This window comes from Gallus gallus, chromosome 8, assembly GCF_016699485.2.
Source record: "Gallus gallus isolate bGalGal1 chromosome 8, bGalGal1.mat.broiler.GRCg7b, whole genome shotgun sequence".
Classification (NCBI taxonomy): Eukaryota; Metazoa; Chordata; class Aves; order Galliformes; family Phasianidae; genus Gallus; species Gallus gallus.
In genome coordinates this window covers 5,456,514-5,478,722 of record NC_052539.1, presented here as the reverse complement: position 1 = coordinate 5,478,722, position 22,209 = coordinate 5,456,514, and the positions used below count along the sequence as shown (strand labels likewise).

The 22,209-nt window shown below is 46.3% G+C and overlaps 3 protein-coding genes and 1 long non-coding RNA gene across 5 annotated transcripts; 1 reads left to right on the top strand and 3 right to left on the bottom strand.

Annotated features, from left to right (window-relative positions):
- Positions 1 to 121: 121 nt before the first annotated feature.
- MGST3 (microsomal glutathione S-transferase 3) lies at positions 122 to 9,302 on the bottom strand. Of its 2 annotated transcripts, none has more exons than NM_001277533.2 (6): positions 9,185 to 9,302; positions 3,184 to 3,307; positions 2,458 to 2,531; positions 1,997 to 2,054; positions 972 to 1,044; positions 122 to 343 (listed from the first exon to the last, which is right to left on the bottom strand). In NM_001277533.2, exons 2-6 carry the CDS (start codon positions 3,298 to 3,300, stop codon positions 234 to 236), a joined length of 432 nt encoding a protein of 143 aa, NP_001264462.1. In that variant the 5' UTR covers positions 3,301 to 3,307; positions 9,185 to 9,302; the 3' UTR covers positions 122 to 233. The 2 variants fall into 2 exon arrangements, with proteins under 2 accessions (NP_001264462.1, NP_001264466.1); NM_001277537.2 differs by lacking the exon at positions 9,185 to 9,302 and adding an exon at positions 5,759 to 5,803.
- LRRC52 (leucine rich repeat containing 52) lies at positions 6,949 to 9,500 on the bottom strand. Its single transcript, NM_001389519.2, has 2 exons — positions 8,459 to 9,500; positions 6,949 to 7,328 (listed from the first exon to the last, which is right to left on the bottom strand). The coding sequence occupies exons 1-2, from the start codon at positions 9,081 to 9,083 to the stop codon at positions 7,069 to 7,071; spliced, it is 885 nt and encodes a 294-aa protein (NP_001376448.1). The 5' UTR covers positions 9,084 to 9,500; the 3' UTR covers positions 6,949 to 7,068.
- Positions 9,501 to 9,618: 118 nt separating this feature from the next.
- Positions 9,619 to 21,427, top strand: NUF2 (NUF2, NDC80 kinetochore complex component). Its single transcript, NM_204478.5, has 13 exons — positions 9,619 to 9,779; positions 10,046 to 10,120; positions 11,359 to 11,435; positions 12,080 to 12,141; positions 12,612 to 12,709; positions 13,297 to 13,370; positions 14,582 to 14,678; positions 15,444 to 15,506; positions 16,040 to 16,177; positions 16,445 to 16,585; positions 17,345 to 17,520; positions 19,286 to 19,421; positions 20,421 to 21,427. Exons 1-13 carry the CDS (start codon positions 9,657 to 9,659, stop codon positions 20,568 to 20,570), a joined length of 1,410 nt encoding a protein of 469 aa, NP_989809.2. The 5' UTR covers positions 9,619 to 9,656; the 3' UTR covers positions 20,571 to 21,427.
- On the bottom strand, positions 14,643 to 19,936 carry LOC121111409. Its single transcript, XR_005861941.1, has 3 exons — positions 19,878 to 19,936; positions 14,944 to 15,171; positions 14,643 to 14,781 (listed from the first exon to the last, which is right to left on the bottom strand). It is a non-coding gene; the product is annotated as an uncharacterized LOC121111409 (long non-coding RNA).
- Positions 21,428 to 22,209: the final 782 nt, after the last annotated feature.

The window sequence follows — 22,209 nt, the reverse complement described above, 5'->3', positions numbered from 1 at the left end:
AGTCAGAAAAGCTGGAACATCTCTGCCTGATAGGCAGGTTGCCATAGTCCTATACAACCAGAGTCACGCTGGTTTTCTGCCAAATCACTTTAGATGGCCCTCTGTAACTTCAGAATGAAAATGCAGAACTGACAACTTCATTTTATTGAATGAGGAGGAAAAAAAAGCAGGCAATGAAATGTTCTACAACAAGAAATCCCTCTGGTTCCCCAGGCATCCATGACGATGGTCAGTTAGTCTGGGCAGATCCAACCAAGGTGCTGGAAAGCTGAATACACACCTGTGCCCACCAACCCAATGAGTGCCGCTGAACCAAGGGCCCCTCTCCTTCGATTTTTTGGCTCTGGAAAAGGACACGTCTTGTCAGTTCAACAGCAGTAGCCAGCTTTCTCATCCAGGCTGCTCCCAGCTCTGCAGGGCTGCTTCCACCTTCCCAGCACTACCTTGAGTTAGTACAAGTGTGTTTAGCTTTCACAGACCTTGTCCTCAGCTTCCGAAAGGAAGGCTGAGACACTGCTGTACAAGACCAGAACCAAGTGGAGTGCAAGATCAGATGCCCCAGATGATTCACCCCCCCGTAGGGTGGCTTGTTTCAAGTCATGTGGGAAGTAGTGGCCTAAAATACTTGGAGTCAGTTGGGCTCCTTCCCCTTGGGCAGGGAATGTGTGTGCAGTAGTCAAAAATACCAACAAAGATTAGCCCATCCTGAAAATGAATGAGGGAGCAGGACCTGGAGATTAATCCAGACACAATAGCAGCTGTGCAGCTGCCCTCTGTCTGTGTCTGTTGTTACAGTAGTGCTCTTACTAACAGCAGGAAAAACACAGTGTAGAGGTAGCAGTCTGTGCACCTGCACTGTGACTGGAAGCTTTATGCTGCCTGCTTGGCAGGAACTGGAGAGAAGAGCCCAGAGATCACAGTATGGGGCTTTAGTTTCCAAGCAATTTCTGTTCTACAGGGTAAAGACCTACCTCCTGTGTAGTATCCGTGGGCATACAGGAGTCTCCCAAGGATCCAGGCAATGCCAAGCCCTGTGGAAATCCGCTGGAGAGAAAGGAGAAGCATTAAAGTTGTGGAGACTTGCTGCTTGTACCTGCTCAGCTGTTAGAGCAGCCCTGCTTCAAGGAGTGACCACAAGCTACAGCGTGGGTCCTGACCCAGCTAGGACAACTAGGAGTCAGCCTTGGAGAGGCGTGTGGCTGATGGTTAAAGCCACAGTGAGGCAGATTGGAATCATTTTCATGACACCTATGGTGCTATGCTGCACAGCCTTCCAAGCCCTGCTTCACTGCTGCAAGCAGGTGTATGTGTTTGCAACAACTGCAGCAGGATGACTTCCATGTTGCCTCTTCATTTAGAGCTTGATGCAACGTGACTTCAGTTTGCTAGATTTACTTAATGCTGCTTCCTTCCCTTTCTGAAAAGGAATGTTAAAGAAGAGCCTGATTTGTCTATCAGTGGTGAAGAAAAAGCTGCTGGTTTTAGTCTCTCCCACATGCCTGCCTCCTTAAAAGTATTCTACATCTTTCGTTTTGAAGCAATCCAGGCCTTTTTTATCATCCTCCACACACCTCCTTTGGTGGTGAAAGTGGGTGGGAAGATCGAAATGTTCCCCAGCTATTCTTATCAGACAAACTTTAAAGTGTGCGTTTAAAAGGAGGTGAAAGGTTCCCACCCTATATAAAAACAGCTGCTGAGTAGTCCTGCAGGTTTGAGAGAACCAGGCAGGGTTGTGTGGATACTCCCAACTTGCAGACTGGATGCTTCAGTTTGTCTGACAAGGAACACTTATGGAAAGGAAAGAGGCCTACTAGCTGAAGCATCAGTGGTGAAAGTACTCGTGGTTCCACTGCATTTTCAGAAGAGGTATGGCTGTGCAATGAGATGGGATTAGGAAACAGCCTGGATGCCTCCAATGGGGTGAGCTTGGCTTCCTGCCTGCCCTGAGTCACGGAGTGGGTTCAGTTGTGTGGACCTGCATGTCACAGTCACTTACCGGGTGGTAGATTCCACCAGTGGCTAAGAAGAACAGGAAGGAAGGGTAAACTTCCAGTCTGAAAATAAGAAAGAAAGTTAAACTCGTCTTCAAGTGGCCTGTAAAGAGAGTATCTAGAAATGCAGTTGCAAACATCCCCTGCCAGGGTACTTGATGGGCCTGACTGTTGTTAGTCTTCATGCTCAAGAAAGCTGTACTCTACGCTGTGGCCAGAAGCTGAGGCACAAAGTGAAATGCAGCACACACAGACTTCCACAGACTTCAGCTGTCTGAGGCCACCCATCTGTTCTTTCCACTTTGTGCCTTGACCCACTGCTAAATACAGCCTACCACCAGCTAAACCAGTTGTTCCTCCCAGCACCCCTCTCATGTCCCATTGCAGCCTGGCTCCCATTAGCTGGGTGAGCCTAGACCTCTCCCCAAGGAGACTGGAGCAGTACAAACTCATACGTGGTACTCACGTGTTCTGGTGTGCACGCTGGATGCAGTTGAATATTTTCCCATTCTCAGCATCCGTGCTGTACATGGTTGGATACTGCCAAAGAAAGCCAAGAGCAGAAGATGAGCAAGTGCAGCCAGCCTCCTCCAGCAGCATGGTGCAAGTGCTGCAGCACCTCTCCTCAGGGAGCACAGTGCAGTGCTGTTGCTTGGAGAACTGTCTTGCTGGGGCAAGTTAGAGCCTGACTCCCTGCCCATGGCCCACAGCTGCTTGTGTGAAACTGTTCTGCTCCCTGTATGCTTGTGTTCCACTGAGATCTCTTTGCTCCCAACATCGCGTCTGTCTTCTTTACAGGGAGAAGAAGGCTGTGTGGTTTCTTGCTCATCATAGTTTCCAAAGCTGAAAGCCTTGTGATTTCAGCTGTCTTGGCTCAGTGCCAAGCATCTTATCTGCCAAACCCTGATTTCTGCCCTGTGTCTGCTCCAGTTTGGAGAGCTGGAATGCCAGCTCCGTCCCTTCTGCACTCACACTGTGGTGCAGGAGGGGTCAGCAGGTCACCCAAAAATAAACAAGGTGTCACCACGCTTATCTACAGCAGTGCAGCTAAGGAGGGCAAGGGCTGTACACCCTTCTGGGTTGGGGAGGGGAAAAAAGAGAAGGAGCAATAGAGTGGGCAGGCTGGTGCTCCTCTGCAGACAGGCTGTGATATCACCGGTCCCTCTGCTTGAGACTGAAAAGGGGGACTCACCTCCACATTGTACTTCTTGCGGGCCTTTCCCACGTTCACAGCAAGATGTGTCACCAAGACGAAGCTGGCAGCCCCTGTCAGGATTACGTAGCCATACTCTTTGGAGAGAACAGCCATCTTGGTGCTGTGAGAAAAAGAGAGCCCGTTAGTATTTCATTACTGACTGGAGCTCAACACATGCAGAAGTGGGTGAGTGTACATGCCTGGGCCTAACAATTGCTCAGAGTTATCCCAGCACAAGAACTGGCTGAAGAAAAGGATAAACTGTCAGGGAGCTTTTACCTTTGGGTGTCTGAAGGGTGTTAAACAGCACAAACCAAAGGTTCCCTGCTTAGGTCCAGTCAGGTTAGCCTTAAAATCAGTAAGTGTGGGTGGGCAGTGGCAGAGGTCTCTAGTCTGGCCTCTGGCTTAGAGACCCCTACTGATCCCATCAGTTCTGTCTGACCACATCCCATGGCACTCCTGTGCTCACTAATACACCGAAGGCTCCTCTCTTCCTGCAGCCTGGTCCTCTTGCTTCATGAAATCAAGGAGAGGTGGTGGGCATTGCTGTGTTACTCATCCCATCCTGTGCTCAGGGTGCAGGCAGGACTTGCACTTGCGGGAATGACTCCACAGTCAGACTAGGGACAAGGTCAGCAAATCTGATTACGTCACTGTGCAAAGCCCTCGTTCAACTCCAGCTTGAGTAGCATGGCCAGTTCTTGTCCCACCACCCTAAAGAGCTTATAGCAAAAGTGGGAGTGGGTCAGATGTTCGAAGATCTACAACAGCTTCTACGTGGGAAACAACCCAGCAAGCCAAGACTCTGAGACAAAGAGAGAAGACAAACAACGTTGGTATTCAAAAAGTCTAAAAGCTAGAGAAGGTAGACAGAAAGTGGTGGTTCACTTCCAACACTAGAATTAGAGGTCACCAAATACAGACAGGGCAGAGACTCAGAACAAAGCAAAGATGTTTCTTCATGCATTAGACCTACATAATTCCCTGCTAAAGGATGCTGCAAATACAAACGGTTGTCATAAATTCAAGGTGGAGACCAGGCACGATGTGGGAATGAGAGATAAGTTGGAAATTAAACCCTAACCAAAGCCTATTTCAGGGATGCAAGGCTTTGGTGTCTCTGGCACTGTCCCAGCAGCACAATCTGTGAGCGTGGGGGAAAAACATCACACCTCAACAAGGAAGCAGTGCAGCCAGCCCTCCTATTGCAACAGCAGCGGTGCCCCTTGCAAAGGATCAATCTTCAGGGAGCAATGGTTTTTACCTCGTAATTACAAAGAGATTATTGCTTGTAGAACAAGAAGAAACCTGCTGGCTTTGTCCACGTGCAGTTTGGTAAAGAATTATTAGTAAGAATGCTGCAAAGCCTAAAGTAATCAAAAAATATCAGCTGCACCCACGTGTAATAGAGGTGAGCACCTTAGAGGTGGCACATGGAAGGTGTGGGACGTTCCCACCTGGCAGAGCAGGACTGTGGTTTTATTTCCCCCTTTGCATTCCAGGCCCGTCCTTGCCCTCAGCAGCAAGGACAAAGCCTTTTGTCTTTCCTAAAGCTGTAATTTGGGATTTTATCTTTTATGTTGGTAGCAAAAAGCACCATTCAGTTGCAGTAAGGTGTTATTAAAGGTGTTATAAAGCTGCTGCCCATGCTGCTGATCTAAAGCCACAGTAAGCCTTAGCTCCAGTAACCCATAGCTAAAGCAAATCAAAGTCATCGTGACTTTCAGTTCCCTGCCTGCACGCCTTGTGGCTGCTTCCTGATGCTTTTGCAGCTCAGCAACCTTTGCCCACAGCTGCAAGGACTCTGCTGACAAGCACCTCTGCCCTGCACCAGCCTCAATCTTTATCTTCCATGCAGCAATGTCTTGGGCTGGACCCACATAGCAGAGGGACACCAGAGCATGACACAGCACAAGCCGAGGGCTGCTAACGTACTCCCAGCAACAATTCTTCCCAAGTTTGCTGTACGCAGAATGGGTTGGGTTGGAAGGGACCTTCACGATCACGTAGTTCCAACCCCCCTGCTGTAGGAAGGGACACCTCCCACCACACCGGGTTGCTCAAAGCCCTATCCAGCCTGGCCTTGAATGCCGCCAGGGAGAGGGCATCCACAGCCTGTCTAGGCAACCTGTTCCAGTGCCTGACCACCCTCATAGTAAAGAATTTCTTATTCATATCTAGTCTAAATCGACCCTCTTCCAGTTTAAAGCCGTTTCCCCCCATCCTGTCGCTTCCTGCCTTTATAAAAAGTCCCTCTCCAGCTTTCCTGTAGGCACCCTAACCCTACAATCATACATAATCAACAATAATCACAACTGTTCTGAATCAGCAGAACTAACGCAGCCTCCTTGTGCAGAGCCACGCTCGGGTTCCGATCGCAGCACCAACCCAGCCTTCCCCCCCAGCCTGTAGAGCCCTTTGTCCCGCCCGGGGACAGTGTGTGGGGGGGTGGTTCCCCCGCACCGGCTCTATTCTTCCCCCACTTCGCTGTGCTCGGATATCAGCCCACCGAGCACCCGGAAGCCCCGCTACGCCCCGCGGCCCTGCCGCAGCACGCCCGGCCCGCACTCACCACAGCCTGCGGCGCGGCGCGGCGCGGAGCAGCCCGGGACGCCGCGGGGCGGAGTGGGGCCGGGCCGGGTCTGGCCGCGCCCCCAGGCGGAGCACCCCGCGCCGGGCTGCGGGAGGGGGGGTGGCTGGGGGAGCTCGGTGGGATGGGCGGCCGCTTTGCGTGGGGGAAGGAGACGTTTTGTCTGCGGCGTGTCCTTCCCTATCAATGCTACGCAGAGTCTAGATAATATAAAGAGGCGGCACTGCTGCCCAGAGCTGTGGTGCCCCAGGCCACGGATGGGCCCTGGGCAGCCTGAGCTGGGGGCAGCCAGCCCATGGGATGATCTTTAAGGTCTCTTCCAACCCAAGCCGTTCTATGGTCCTAGGATTTCAGCTTTGATTCACAGTCAGCAGACGGGCCACAGTTTAATGGCTGTAAGACAGCGCATTAATTTATACCGTGCTTGCTAAAAATCCTGCTTTTCCCTTTTCCTCCATCAGATCCAGCTGGTTTTGGAGGAGAAGCCAATGCTTCACACATGGAGCCACTGCACTTGTTCGTGTAAGCAGATACCGCTCCTGGCGATTACCTGTGCTAGTGATATGAAGGATCTTATTTACACCTCCCTTTGTTCTGCCCTGGGACTTGGGATGGAAACACAAGCCATCTCCAAGAACACTTGGATTGCGTGTGAGAGGTATTTCTTACATTCAAAAGAAAACCACTTGTAGGGTTATGCCACACAAAACTTGGTGCTGTAAGTGCTCATAGACCAGTGGAGGTACAGGGAGACAGGCGGTGTCTTTTGCTGGAAGAGGTAGAATGGAGAAGCGAGCAGGACCCAGTGGGATGCTAGGCCCACAGAAGACCTGCTCTGAACCTCTCCGTTCTGCCTTTCCACAGCAGAGGTTCTCAGATTCCCTGCAGCTGAAGTGAGCTATCTAGGCTGGTCCCAGTGTGGCCAAAAAGGCACTGGTGAACTCCCTGGCTGCTGCACGGTGCTGGGCCATGTCCCTGTGACAGGACAGGTTGCATGCTGGCCCTGCTTTTCCATGGTCTCGTGATAAAGCAGGAGTGTAAATGCTGCTGGTTGCTGCACGGCACTGTCCACACCTCCCGTGGCTCTCACTGAGCATTTTGCCAAAGTCCTGAGTCTCACTGGAAGAAGAAACGCAGAGGTGGCACTGTGAGTAAAACTGCAGCACAGAGACTATCTTCTCTTGTGGTTTTATTTCACTTCAAAAAAACTGCATATAAAGTTTGGGAAATCGCTCAGAAGGGCCTGCCTTCAATTCCCAGGGCGGCATCCAGGAGGCTTTGTAGGGCTGACCCTAAGTGACTGCATCTTTCTCCTCTTCTTCCTCCTCCTCCTCCTGCTTTGAACTGTGGATTTGGTAGATGACGGCACAGATGCCAGCCAGCCAGGCCACCACAGTGCCAGCAAAGAATATGCAGAAGCCAATGAAACACAGAAAGATGTAGTCCTGCTTGTGCAGGTGGGTCTGGCAGCTGGAGTCCAGCTGTACCTCTGCTGCAGGCATCTTCAAGGCACGAAGGGCTTCTGGTGTATAGCAGGTGATGTTGTCGGCGTCTGCAGAGGAAAAAAGCAAAGCAAGACTCTTTTGCCTGTGTCTAAGGCATCGGTGAGCAGGAGTCCTGCTAGAAAAGTGATGGAGGAGTTTGCTAAACTCCTGGGAAATTTCTCCAGACTTCACGTCCTTCTCCCTCCATAGCCTAGGAGAAATCAGCCAGGTTTTGGCCAAGCCACAACCACCAGCCTGCCAGAATGACTGCTGTGGCGATGCCTCCGTAAGAGAATCTCTCTGTTTGGATTATGGCACTGTGACAAAGTGCGGTAGCTGCGCTGTTCATCTCTGCTGATTGAGCACTTTTGTTTCAATATGAGAGCATCTGTAATTAGTTTAAAACCTCAAACACCTTCTTAAGAGACAAGGCTGAAGGGAAAGAGGCCTTTTTAGACTAGAACAATAAGGTTTGCAATAAGTCAAGTCTGAAAACTAGAATGGTTTGCAATTAGGCACAGTCTCACCTGCTCTGTGAGAGATAAGAAACTCATGAGTGATTCAGTTCCATGGAAGTACTGCCTATGTCCTGTCGTATTCCAGTACAGGCTGTGAGATAATAGATGCTGGCTTTTCTCTCTGAACAGAGGCAGTATTTGAGCTAATGGGACAGGAGCAACAGCGGAGAGCCCAGGGCTGGAGAGGCTGTGCCAAGGAGGTGAGAAGAGGGAGGAACAGACCAGCACTGCAAGCATTTCTACTGATCGTGAAGGGGGGCAACTGACCACTACAGACACAACACTGCAGCAGCAACAAAAGATCAAAGCAGATGGAGAAAAGGACATTCAGAGAAGTGGCTTTCCCAGAGCACATCTCCCCTGAGCCAGCTCCTCATTCTTGGCACTGTGGCCGCAGAGTGCTGTGACTCTCAGGCACAGCGATACCTCCTGAGGCTGCTGCCAGGCGTTTTGTACCTCCCTTAGTGTCCTGAGGATGTGAGCAAGTGTGACTGAGGGTGGAGAAGTGTGCAGCCCAGCCGCTCCGATCAGTGCTTTGTGCAACACCTGATGATGGGATGCACGGCTGACAGGCGGTGGCACAGCCCCAGCGAGCTGAATGCAAAGAGATCAGAGGGCCCTGTCCATTCCACACGGGAACAGAATGGGGAGAAGAGGGATCCTGCTCACACAGCCCTCACCTGGAAAATGAACACTGCTCTCTGTCATCCAGGTGATGAAGTCCAAAAAGGAACAGTTGCAGTGCCACAGGTTGTCAGAGAGCCCCAGAAACCTCAGGTTGGGCAGGTCCTGGACGGTGCTGGCATCTAGGAACGTTAAACCAGTCCGGCTCACGTCCAGGTGCCTCAGCCAGGTGTTGTTGGCGAAAGCATCCTTCTCGATAGCTACGAGGTTGGGATTGTCCGAGATCTTCAGCACCACCAGGCTGAGGAGCTGCGAGAAGGTGCTGAAGGTGACCTGCGTCAGGTTGTTGAAGCTGAGGTCCAGGTAGACGAGCTTGACCACGCCGATGAAAGTGAAATCCAGGTCATCCCCTAGGAGGTTCTTCTGGCAGTCCAGGTACACCAGATCCGCCAGGAAGCTCAGCTCCACTGCCGGTAGGTACGAGACGTTGTTGGCCGCCAGGATCAGCTGCCTCGTGTCCAGCGGGATGGCCGTGGGGAACTCCTGCAGCTGCCGCCCCGTGCAGTTCACCTCCAGGTACCGACAGCTGCACCCGCTCGGGCAGCTGCTATCCCCCGCCGCCATCCCCATCCCCAAAAGAAACACGAGGCTCAGGGGCTGCCATTTACCTGCAGGAGACATGGCCTGCCTGCCGCTCCCACACCGCTCAGCCCCCAGGGGACTGCGGCAGGACGCTGAGGAGACGGCTGTCCGCTGGGACGTGCTCTACATCGGCGACTCACCTGACTGGCTGGCAGGCTGCCCGGCTGGAAGCTGAGCCCGGTTTCGCGGCTCTCTGCGCGCAGAAGGGCGGCGGAGCGCCTCGCTATGGCACCGCTGGCAGCTGTGGTGCCAACAGCCGGGCACCGCTCTGAGGTTCGAATACCAGAGTTTTCAAACCACCGCTACTTTCAGCTTCGCTGAGCGCTCGCGACCCCCAGACCTGCCTTTCTGGTGCAGGCCGGGTGCGGCTGTCACACAGCCGAGGGCGCGAAGCCCCGGCCGAGCAGCCACCGCCCTTCCCGCCACTCCCCTCAGCGCCTCAGCCGGCCCCGCCCCCTAACGGCTAACGGTCGCCAGGGGGCGGGGCCTGGCGAAAGTCCCGCCCCCCTCCCGCCAGCGCCGCCGCTGATAGGCCAGCGCGGGGCGGGCGCGTGACGCGCACTGCGCGCCCGCCAGATTGAAGCGGCGCGCGGAGCGGCGGTTGGGGCCGTGATGGAGGCGCTCACCTTTCCCCGCTACAGCCCGGATGATATCGTCGCTTATCTCCGCAGCCACGTCCTGGTGGGAGCCGAAGCCCGCAATCTCACCAAGGCCGACCTGTTCGCCACCCTTAAGGTGTGTGAGGGCTCCTGGCGTGCTGTGGGGCTGCGCTGCGCGCCCCATGACCAAAAAGCACCGTGTTATGGCACTGCTATATTCACTACCAGAGCTGCTTGCTGTTCCCTTAGCTGTAACTTAAGGCACTAATGCTTGAGCTGCAAGGAACTGGAAAGCAAAGCTTGTTTTTCCCCGTGGCTGGGTGAATTTGCTCTTCACGTGTTAAAAGGCAGAACTGCTTTGGTGTCCTCATCGATGCTGATTTGTGCCCTTTGCTCCCTCAGCCTGAGGTTCTGCACATGATTTTCATAAGGATTCTGCAGAAGGTGTATGGAATCCGCCTGGAGCACTTCTACATGGTATGTATGTGCTCTCATGGAGAGGAGAATGCCTTCCCTCCCTCCCACAGGATCAAGAGGGTTTGGAGAGGAGCTCACTGCTGTGAGAGAAGTCTATGGGGAGAGCCTTCTCCTTCTATGAATCCTTCTCTGATATGCTGCGGGTGCCAGCAGTATGTGTGAGGCCTAAGAGGGACAGCACGAGCTTATGCAGGGGGACCCTGTTGAGGGCTGTTAAGTCTCAAGGCCTTGGGAAAACAAAACAGAGAAACATGTGGCCGTCCTGGAAACCTGGCTTTGACCACGGCTGGGTGAGGGCCTCTTAAAAGGACATTTAGACTGGGTTAGAGGGGAAGCGAATGGTGCTTTTAATGTTAATCACTTCTACTCTGTTAACTGAGGGGAAAGCAAGGGGACGTGCAGTTGGTGGTCTAACCACCAATCAGGCTAACTGATATCCTGCTGATTAACTCATTTATCTGCTGTTTCTGCTAGACAGGAATGGATTCCTGAAAGTCACCCAGAGGGTGGTGACACACTGAACAGGTTGCCCAAGGAGGCTGTGGGTGCCCCATCCCTGGAGGCATTCAAGGCCAGGCTGGATGTGGCTCTGGGCAGCCTGGTCTGGTGGTTGGCGACCCTGCACATGGCAGGGAGGTTGAAATGAGATGATCATTGTGGTCCTTTGCAACCCAGGCCGTTCTGTGAATTCATTCTATGAAAATGAGAATTAATACCATTGTCTCATGCCATTTTTAGATAAGTTAAAATGGAATATATGTGCTCGTGACAGCTTAGTTCTTCAGCAAATAGCATCGGCTGGGATATTGCACTGTGGGGTTTAAAGTATCAAGAAAAGTCACAGTGTACTGCTGCCTTCTCCTTCTGAGTTCTTCATTTAAAAAAAAAAATACTTGAATATGTGAATTTCAAAGTGCTTAAAGAAAGAGACTGTTGTCTTGCTGTTAGGCATGCAATGCAGAGACTGTCCTGTTCCCATTTCAAACAAAATATTGGGTATAAATTGAATCTGTACTTGTGATGTTGTTGCTTTAGTTACTGTTGGCTTTTTCTGTCTTGGCTGGCCAAGATTGATACTGAAAATAATCTAGGAATTGATAGCATCCTTCTGCCTCTGACTTGTGTTCACCATAGATGGGGTCCTCATCTAATTTGATGATCTGACACTGTGGGAACAAACCTGTATTTTCTCCCATAGATGTACTCTGATTATGTATTGGCTCTCTTTTACTTTTCAGATGCCGGTCAACGTTGATATAGTGTATCCACAGATATTTGAAGGCTTTCTACCTGTTTGTAATCTGTATATTCATATGTAAGTACAAGACAGCACTTGTAAATGGAATGTTTATGCCTCTGGTGGTTGGCAGTTCCACTACTTGTTGTCTCTGAGCAAAACGAAGCTTTCAGGTGAACAGGGGACACATTGTGGTAATGGAGTTGAATTCCAATCAGGCAAAGTGAATGTGTTAGGAGGCTAGTTATAGTTGAGCTGTGTGGAGGATAGATTTATTCAAAAAAAAACCAAAGCAAAACAACCCAAAACTCCAGTAATTTTAATGGGTTTAAGTTCACTTTTGCACCTAGCAGAAGGATTTGGGGTACTTGTCTGAATTCTGTTTAGATGTATCTGTTGAAGTGATGTGAGCATTGCCCTTGTAGCTTTATTTTTTGTTCTAATGGGAGAATCAACTCCCTCAGTTAAGTGAAGGAGTCTCTTAAGCTGCTCTGCAGGTGAGTATTTATGGAAATCCTAAGAGATGCTGTAAGGATACAGGTTTTTAATGCTAATCTGCACAGTAGTCCTGCTGTAGTATTCTTCTGAGTCTTATTGTTGCTGTATGCTTGCTGTGCATGTGCTCTGCAATGTGAGGACATTATCTGGTTTTAGTCTATGTATATAGTGCAAAAACTGAGTAATAATCACTGAAGATAAGGTTATGTTTTGTTTCTTTGCAGGGAGCGCTTCCTTCCAGTGTGCCGGGTTAATGACTTTCAAATGTCTGATGTTATAAATCCAAGTAAGCAAATGCACTGTAAGCCTTGTGTTTCCTGGGCTGGTGGCCATTGCTTGCTATCTAGACTCTGTTGCCCATGTGACATAGTCAGGTGGGCACCTGTTATGAAGATCTGTCCCTGGCCACCAGCTACTCATCTTACCCTAAAGGTGATCTTTAGACAAGATGGTTCTAATGAGCAGTTCTCCATCTTACTCCTTTTGTAGGCTAACCCAGTGAGGCTGTATTTTATTAATCTTCCTATTAGGTGCCATTTTCTTTGTTAAATAGCATAGGATTGCTGAGACCTTGTAAGCTCATAGCTGCTTTTCTTGAAGCCTGTGAAATCTTTGCAAGGTGAGCAGGGAAAGAGCTAATATGTATTATCTCTTGCGATTTCTGTCTCCTCCAAATTATGCTTTGCCCGGTTTTCTCTCAGCAATTACAATGTGTGCAGAGACAGAAGCAGTGATGGTTTGTAACTTCCATTTCAGAGGCAAAGAGGACAGCTCGCTTCTTGAGTGGCATCCTCAACTTTGTGCATTTCAGAGAGTGCCGGCGTGAGGCCTACTTGGAGTTGCAGCTGAACTATGTGAGTCTGGGTGCTGTGTCACTCCACATGCTTACTGAAGTAACTTAATGTTAACCCACACTTGGGAACATAAAGGTTGTGTTCTTTGCAACGGCATCCTAAATTAATGTGAGAATCTTAAATATAGCCAAGTAATACAAGCAGGTACCTATTTGCTAAAAATTCTTGTACGGCTACATTACACATCAAGCAAACACAACTACTGTAAATGGCTCCATGTAGGACTTTGCAGTGCCCTTAGGGAAACATGTCAGTTCAGAAGAGTGAGTGGCTGGGCTTGTTGACATCGTAAAGGTTTCTGCTTGGTACCACAGCTGACTTACTACTTAAGCTGTCAGCTGAGTTTTTTTTTCCAGTAACTTATTTGGTAGTTCAGCCTTGTAAGTGAAGGTTTGACACCTCCAATTCTTGGGAGAAAATATAGATGTAGCGATCGTTGGGCTGAAGCTAGAACTGCAGGTGGTTTCTCTCTGAATAGCTCAGTAGTTCAGAGATTGTGCATGTCATGTGAAATGACGAGCAGGGGTCTCATAGAATTTGAGAAACTACTCCTCTAAAACTAAAATTTCTGAATGTTTAACTTGCAGAAATCTGCTATGGAGAAACACCAACAGCTGGAGACAGCAAATCAGGAGTTAGAAATGAAGCTGGAGAAACTGAAGTGAGTATGAGGACTGAAGATCCCAGGATCTTTCCATCTGATGCAGATAAAGTTCCTTTTAGTCTACAAGAGACATGGCTGTGATTTTTGGGTTTTTTTTGTGAGGCTAGAATGCTATAGGTGGCAGAATCTAAGTGTGTGGATGCAATAGATCAGGACACTGATTGATCTTTGTTAATGGGAATGGAATTCACAGCCTGCTTTCTATTGCTGTTCTTTCAGCTGACTTGCTTCTCCTCCATTATGAGCCCTCATTACATGTACCCACATGTATTATTACTTGCTTTTCAAAGGAGGGAAACATTTCTATGCTTGAATCTGCTCCTTTAGGAATCTTCAATTTGAGCAGGCTTGACTTCTCCTTTGGCACTTGTCTAACTTTGCTGCTGGTTAGCCTCCTTGGGAAATAAACCAGAAGCTATAGAGATGTTTTGGTTGTGTTGCACTCAGTTACAGAAGTAGTTCTGATGGCTAGAAATGTTGCTGGCAGGAAACAAAAGTGTGGCTTTGGGACTGTGTAGCTGCTTTGAGAAGATACTCTGGTTTGTATAATGGCTGGGACTAAAGTGAGACTCAGTGTTATAGTTTGTTTTCAGTGATCTGTCTTTGTTGCTTATATAGCTCTAGGAAGTTAATCTATAACTTAATGGATGGGTAAAATTGCATTCCTCAGATGACACATTTGCCCCATTCTCTGTTTCAGGTAGTTTAGTCATACTGCCTACACCTTTGCACTATTAAGTTTTGTTTTGCTTGTAGGTAATAGAATGAAAAGATGGCTAGTTCCCAAGCTTGCTTTCAGAACTGAAAGCTTCTTTGCTGATAACTGCTCTCAGTATGTGCAAGGCAGGAGGTTCTCTAGCTAGCTATAGTTCTATCTCAATACAAACTGTTCCTCTGGCACATGATAACATGCAGATCTCGTACTTCCAAGCAAAATTGGTGGAAGTATTCTTTCATGCCTGTTTGTATTTAATGTTATCATTAAATATACGGTCCACTTATTTCTGAAATAGCTCTTTAGATGATGTTTTGCCTACAAAGTCTTATAAGCCAAGGGAAATAAGCTGTATTAATTTGAGACTGTTTTGACCTGATCCATGATGTTGCTGGATGTAAAGCCTTTGGAGAAAGAGACTCTTTCATCTGCTGTACTCTCACCTGACTATAATGATGCTGAAACTGTCCAATGTCTTTATTTTTTTGCTTAGCACTGTTCCAGTTGAACAGCAAGCAGAGTTCAAGCAACTGTCAGATGATATTCAAGAGTTGGAGCAACTTCTAAGCCATGACTATCGTCGGAAAACAGTATGATCTCTTTGTATATTTCTCTGAACTGGTGCCAAGGCTTCTGATCATAGCTGTATTTTACATTATTTCTGTTGACTTTTTTGTTCCTTGTCTCATGCTCCTACAGAGAATAAAGAAGGGTGTTCAGATTTAAATCATAAGTGGTTATTGTGACACTAAGTCCTGTCTTATCCTTAACATTATCTGTAAGGAATGTAAAAACGTGCATGAAATCAGATTTAGAGAGTACAACAATGTATTTGGCTCTTTATTTTTGAATTACCTCATTTGCCATGACTTGGAATATCCACATATTGTTGTTTTCTTTTTTTTTTCTCTTCCTCCTGAATTTAAAGAATGAGAACAGGAGATGAGCTGTGACAGGTGACAAGAGGCCTTAGAAAGGTCACCCAATGGAATAGCTAACAAAAGCAGTAGGGTTGACTGTAGAATGGGAGATCTTCCCAGCAATGGCAGATTGCCCTTAGGATCTTATTGGTAACCTCTTCAGCTGTGTTGGAGAGAGAGAAAAAGAATGTGGTTAGGGTTTTTTTTCTGGATGTTACTCTAAGTCAAGTTTCTGCCATGAATACTGTTGACTGTGGGCTTGACTTCTGTATTTTGGGGCCTTGTGTTAGTGCAATTAGACTGCAATTTTGTAGTCATGGTGCTCTGAAGAAACAATCAGTGAGATCTCTCATATACATGTCTAATAGAAGGACGAAGGATGTAGTAGCTGTAGAGATGTTTATTTCAGGGTTTTTCTTTTTTCTCTTCCCTTAGGCAGCATTGCAAGAAGTGATTTCACAAAAGAAATCAGACATTACAGAGAGGACCCGAAAACTGGTAAGTACACCTCTGTGTAGGTTGTAGCTTATTAGTTCAATTAATAGATGATCTTTGGAAGGTTAGATTATTCTTGGAGCTCGTTAACGTTCATGTGATTACTAGTTGTGTTTTTTCTATCTTTCAAGAACTGCTTCACTTTCATTCCGTGGGAAGTGTGTTGCTCTTTTATGAGAGCATCACAGCTGACTTTGAAACCCTGCAGTGACTGCCTAAGTTGCCCTCGGTGAGGAGCTCTGAAGGAGAGAGCTGCTTACTGTGTGTATTAGCTAGCAGGTGTTCTGTGAGGCACTAGGTTAAATACTGTTCTTACAACTCAGTGCTGTACCACTGGGTGTGTTCAGGAAGTAAAGTGGGCTGTTAATTGTTTTGATAATGTTGATGTCCACAGGAATTCTTTTAATGGACTTCCTAAGAAGGAATGACTTAGAAAAGAATTTGCCTGGTCGTGAGATCATGCAAACCACGCTTCACAATTCCTCTTTACAACCAGCAACTTAAATGACCAAAAGCTCTTTTGTCCCTGCAACTAGAATGAACTTAAAGTGACAATGGCTACTTTGAAAGAAGAACAAGAGCAGCTGAAATCAAAGATTGTGGAGAGTCCAGAGGAATTGAAGAATTATAAGGAACTAATGAAAGAGACTGTTAAGAAACTCAAGAAATCCAAGGTCAGATTTTTTTTCCTTCCTTTGCATGAGGAGATATTAAACTTAAAAGTGCATCTTACTGAATTTCCATTATCTTAAACTAGTTTTTGAGTAACTTATACTTAAAGATAATCTATTTCCACACTCCCCTGTGCCATAGGCAGGGACAACTTCCACTAGACCAAGGTTGTCCAAATACTAACAAGAAAGAAACGGGCATAAGTCAATGTACACAATACAGTGTTGACCATAACTGCTGAACTCTCCTATTAATGCTTCTTTTTAAAGCAAGAGGTTATTGAGAAATATGAAGGTTATCGAGACCTGGTTGAAGTTCTGCCATCATGCCAATTGGAGGTGCAGTTATATCAGAAGAAGATGGAAAGACAGGCAGCAAACGTGGAAAGACTGGCCAGTGTATTATCAGAGGTTTGTATTACCCAAATTAAACTTGGTTAGGGAGAACTTTTAATGCCAGTCCAAGTCAAGTGATCATCAGTAGACATCTGCTCTCTTCTCCTATCTGCCCACAAAAGAAAGAATTTGGGTAACTTTAAAACCTTATTATGGAAGCATCAGTAAAACATAGCTGCTGCTTTGCTGGGTGTCGCTAATGTCCTGTTGACTACTTTTACTAGTCACAGGCTTTGTTGCCATAGATACCTGACCTAAAATTGTTGTCTTTGGGTTGGTAGCAGGAAATGATGGAAGAGGAATGGAAGTGAGATCTGTTTTCTTCTGCATATAGAGCTGAAACTAGAGCAAAAGCCTGTTACTTCAAGATTATTTCATCTCTTAAGGTTTTAGTTTATTGGTGTTACTAAGCTAAACTTCTGCTGGTGAAGTGCTGGTCACAAAGTACCTTGCTAGTTACTACTAAATTGTGAGAATGCAGTTGTTAGGAGCATTTAGGAAAAATCCAGCATAGTCTTTTAAGGTATTTATATGTTTTTCATAAAACCATAGCCTAAGAGCTACAGCAGAACTCACAGTAGCTTCTAAAAATGATACAAATAGTAACTTGTTCATTCAGATGTATTTCTAATTAGATAAACTGGGATATAGTAAGGAGAACTGGTCAGCTATCTGGTCTTTAAAAAGCAGAAAGTTAGGAAACTTCTAATGTGGCACATCTTTCTGATTACTTCCCCCACTTTGATTTATTTCAATGCTTTTTACACACTGTAGGTCAGAAATCTGGAAGACCAGCTGGAGAGTGCTCAAATAGAGCTGAAAAAAGGGAAGACGGATGAGATGTCCCTGAAGAGACTGGTCACTGCGAAACATGAGAGGCTGTCTACAGCTGAAATAAGGATAAAAAAGAAGCGTGAAGATGTTGAGCAATATAAGCACACTGTATTTGAGTAAGGATGAGTTGATGTTTCTGCTTCATGCTGCTTTATGTCTTCGTTATGCGCTACCAACGTTCACGCCTGGTACAAACACGTAGCTTAGCACTAAGAGGAAAATGAGTGATGTGGGATAGCTTGGTATGAAGACCAGTAGTGCTGCAGGCAGGGACTTGGGGTCTCAAATCAATAATTGCAATGTGACTTGACAGCAATTCTTTTATTGGATCGCTAATTTAATTTATAATGCTTATTCTCGATTCTTTTATCTTCTTAAAGAGAATGTCACATTGGGATAATTTTCTAACTTATCAGACTTCAACAAAGCCCCATTTGCCTTTCATGAATTTTTCATAATTTCCCTTGCCACTTTTGCTCATTATCAAAGATGTTCAAGACCCATGGGGAAATGGGGCTCGTATCTCAGAGGAGCATTATCCTGACATGATGCTTCTAAAACAAAAGGAAAAGTGTCATTTGATCAAAGCCTCTTAGCCCATCTCCCTTTCTGCTGCATGCTACAGGCAAGTTGCAGAGCAGTGTTTACAGCACAGCAGTCACTTCTGCAGTAGTAAAGTGTGGCGTTGTAAGGTCATGGCTTCCCTGATGTTCAGTGTGCCGAATTGTGGTAGAGAAAGCTCATTATATAACACTTCTGTACACTAATAGGAAAAGGGATGTGCAAAATTATTGGCTGGGGTAGCTTAAATAAGGTGGAAGAAAGCTTTTTTCCACATCAGTGGGCGTGGAGTCTTAAGTCTCCATCGTGCAGAAGGGCAGCAAGATTCCTAGGCCTCTGCTCTTCACGTAGGGCATTGCATCAGCTAAGGGGAGATTGGAAGGAAAAGTAGCTTTTAATTAAAGAATGAAAATAATAGTCTAACGCTCCTCTGTACTAAATGTTGCTGCCAATTTATCTGTTTCTAATACATTAGATATTTCCCTTGAGTGTTTAAATTAGATGCTTTGATAAGAAAGAGGGAAAGGGAGGTTGCCTTGATTTGAAAACAAGCTTTCACTGGTGAGTAAGAAAATGTGTCCTCACTGTTCCCTTGAGGTAGAAAGATATAAGTATGCTTTCACTAAGTTTGAATGATTTCAGCCCAATCTTCAGAGAAAGCAGCTGCTACAGTTCCAACTGTAATTATTGTGCAAATGCTCAGTATAAAGTGTTAAGTGTTTTCTGTTCCCACAGTAACACTGCTGATTACATGGCAGCTTACAGCTGGAGCTAGCTAAATTCACCTGCAAGCTTGGGAGAATTGTGAAATAGCATTCACAGGTGGATGGAATATGGGGATCTGAGGCTGAGGAGAATGTGAGTTTCCATTGTGCTGAAACACCAAATCCAGCTGTGTTGCTTTCAAACTCCTGTGTTGGGTCCTAGGCCTGTGCTGGCCTTCAGCCAGGTCCTCTACTCGCATCTGTACTATAAGGGCTCAAAGATGCAGTGTCCAGCTATCTGCAGGCTTCAGCTGAGTCAGTTCTATTGGAGTAATTGCAGCTTTGATTGACAGCAACTGAGGGGCTTCAATGGATTCCTGTAACTTAATCTTGAATTCTCTTTTTTGTACCTGTGCTGTTCTAGATGAAGGATAAGACAAATGTCCAGACTTCCTAATTGTACTTTCAGAGCAAGTAACCTCTTTACAGTACTGTCTCTAGAAACTGCACTTCCCATGCTAATTAAATACAAGTTTGGCTTGGCGGGGGGAGGGTTTAAGCTTAATCTGGAATTGGTTGAATAGTTCAGTACTAATTCATTTTCTCCCTTCTTTAGATATTTTAACAGAGTTCAGGAAAAGAGGGGTGTTGTTTATGATAAAGTGACAGCGATTCAGAAGGAAATCCAGCAGATGAGGTTCAAGATCCAGCAACTGAATGAGAATGCTGAAGAAGAAGAAATGAAAGCTAAAGTGAGTTGTGTAGGGCTTACTTATTTGTTGATCTTCTAAAAGAAATCTGTTTGGTAGTCTGAAAACTGATATTCAGCTTGGTCTGTGCAGATAAAATAATTCTTAGCAGCCTTAAAAACAAGTAAGCTGAGCATGTGTTGGTTTGAGTGGATAGGGGGACAGAGAGCACTTGCTTATGGTTCTGCTGTGATGCTAGGGTTTGTTTGTAATGTGTCTGCATGCTATATGTGGTGTGTGGAAGAAATGGGCTCTGCAAACCTGGGAAATGATTCTGGAATGATGTGACGGCCCAGTATTTTAAGAGATGAAACCGAACTTGTCTTTCCATGTGTGTCTGTAGCAGATACTAGGCTAGTTCCAGTGATGTCCATTTCTGTATCGCAACACTTCCAGCTCTAAGCAGTCTGATTTTATTCATTCTGTTGGGCCCTTGGGAGCTATTCCTTGAGGCCTTACCTTCATGCTGTAGTGACAAGCAATGCTGTAACCTCTTGACAGTCTTCCTCAAATAGAGGAATGTTTGCTATGTCACAAACCCATTCTTCCTACAGTTCCAGGAGGAGGATTGTCCAGGTCAGTTCTAAAAGGCAGAAATCCTGGTGGGTTAGGAGTAAGGGATTGCAGTCAGCCTGTAGCAGCATCTTCTATTTGTTTGGTGTTGAAGTACTGTCTGTGCTGGGAGGACAGCTGTAGTAGTCACAGGGGCAGAGGTCTTGGTGATACTGCTCCATTCTGTGTTAATCTGCACCAGTGTGAATATTGTGCTGCTGTTTGACAATCTTAGTGTTGTGAGCACCAGAGTTATACAACAGATACTAATACTGGGATTTTGCTTGTGGCTGCTCTTGGTCTGAAGATGTTCTGTAACTTTCCTGTATTCTCTATGCCAAGGAAGCAATAACTTTGGAATTGCATGAGACCTCTCTCACTTACGGTTTATGCTTTTATAAGGGTTTAACTTCTGTGTGTGGTCTTTTCTGTTTCATTTTACCCTCCTAGGAGATATACCAAAACCTGAAGGCTGGATTGGAGAAGCGTCACGATTCTCTCATAAAGACAGCAAAGAATTATGCAGCCTCAAGAGAAGATAAAATTGCTGAACTGCAGAAGGGACTGCTTAGAGTTCAGAGTCCTGGAAGTAGTTCTTAGACCTGCCTTCACTTGTATTCCACTTCTGTTTGTCTTCATATCTGAACTCAGCAACTTGTGCTTTGTGTGAAGTGGAGAATTATTCCAGGCAAAAAAAAAAAAACCAGCTTTCTCAAAAACCATGACAGAACACGTTTAACTCTCTAGATAGATCATGATGTTCCTAGCTTGCTACTGGGGGTAAGAAAATGCTCAGTTTAGTCTGTCTGTATGGTTTTGGCCAGTACCTGATTTTAGCAGTAATAATGTAAGTCTTGCTAACATCAGGTTGTTTGGTATTCAGACAAAATTCTACTTTTTCTAGAAAGAAACTATCTTGGAAATGTTAATCTTGGATGACCAGGCCCTTTGGGCCAGCCTGAGTGGACATAGCGTTTGAGATAAGGCAGTAATAGCTGATATTCTACCATGGCTGAATTAGAATTAAACCCTGATGGACAATCTGTGTAAGTACCAATTTTCCTGGTCACAAATGTTGGTGACTGGTAAACCCTGAAGGGTATAACTTCAGAGGTACAGTAGTGTGAACTAGATGCTAGAACTCGTTTCTGCTCTGGGTGGTATTGGATCCTCATCTGTGTTAATTCAAGTCCATGTTTGGGTGCTTAGTCCTTTTTAAGAAACAGACAAACCCCCAAACTAAATGAATATCTGTAGCTTAACTTGTGATGGTGCTTAGTTTGCCACAGTGTTTTGAGAATGCTGTTCAATTGTTTTGAGTAATGTTAACCTCTAAAATAGCTCATATAAGGATATTTAACCCTATTGCTCTGTTGTGCTTTTTCTCCTCCCCACTCTCTCAGCTGACTCTCTGAAGTGTTCCCCTTGGAAAATAAAACTTGGTTTGTACATTTGTAGGCATGTGTACTACTAGAGTTTTCTCCTCACGAAAAGGAGAGGATTCAAGGTTGTACACAAAGCCTAAGACAAATCCTCTTCCCTCACTGCAGCCCAGACAAGCCAAAAGGTTGAAAACCTATGCTCTACCAGGCTGTGTGTAAGCCTGCATAGCCCAGAGATTAGGAATGTGCAGGGCAAAGTAACTGCTAGGTTCTGGTTCTTGCTCTCAGAGACTTTCTGACAGCAGCTGTTGAGTAAAATAAAAGGCTGCAATTCATGGAGAAACAAAACTACTGGTTCCCAGGGACAGGTTTATGTATTTCCAGTAGGCTCTTGTGCCTTCAGAGGGGTTTGTCTAGTTGTACCCAAAATACCTATAAGCAAAACATAACCAAAGCTATGCTTTATCCAGAGATAAGTGATTCCCAGCTGTGAAGCTACCTGCTGCCTTTCAAGAGCTAATACTCATCTTGAACCATATAGCAAGGCAGTGGGGGGAGTTCTGGCGTGACCTGAATAGCAGTGCAGGAAGAATGGCTTTGCTAAGGCACTACAGCTCAATTTCCCTCAAGAGGGCAGTGACATTCAAAAATCTTCTTTTTTTGCTTGTTTCTTTTAGCAGTACATCTGTCTAAATGCCTATAACCTTCTGCCAAAGGCCTAAATCAAACCTGCAGAACTCCTTAATTTCATACTAGTCTTTTGAAATAAGCAAATTAAGAAAGGTATCGTGAAGCTGACAGAAGAAACTAGGCAGGTTAGACTTAGTGGAATGAGACCTATGTAGCCTTCCCTATGG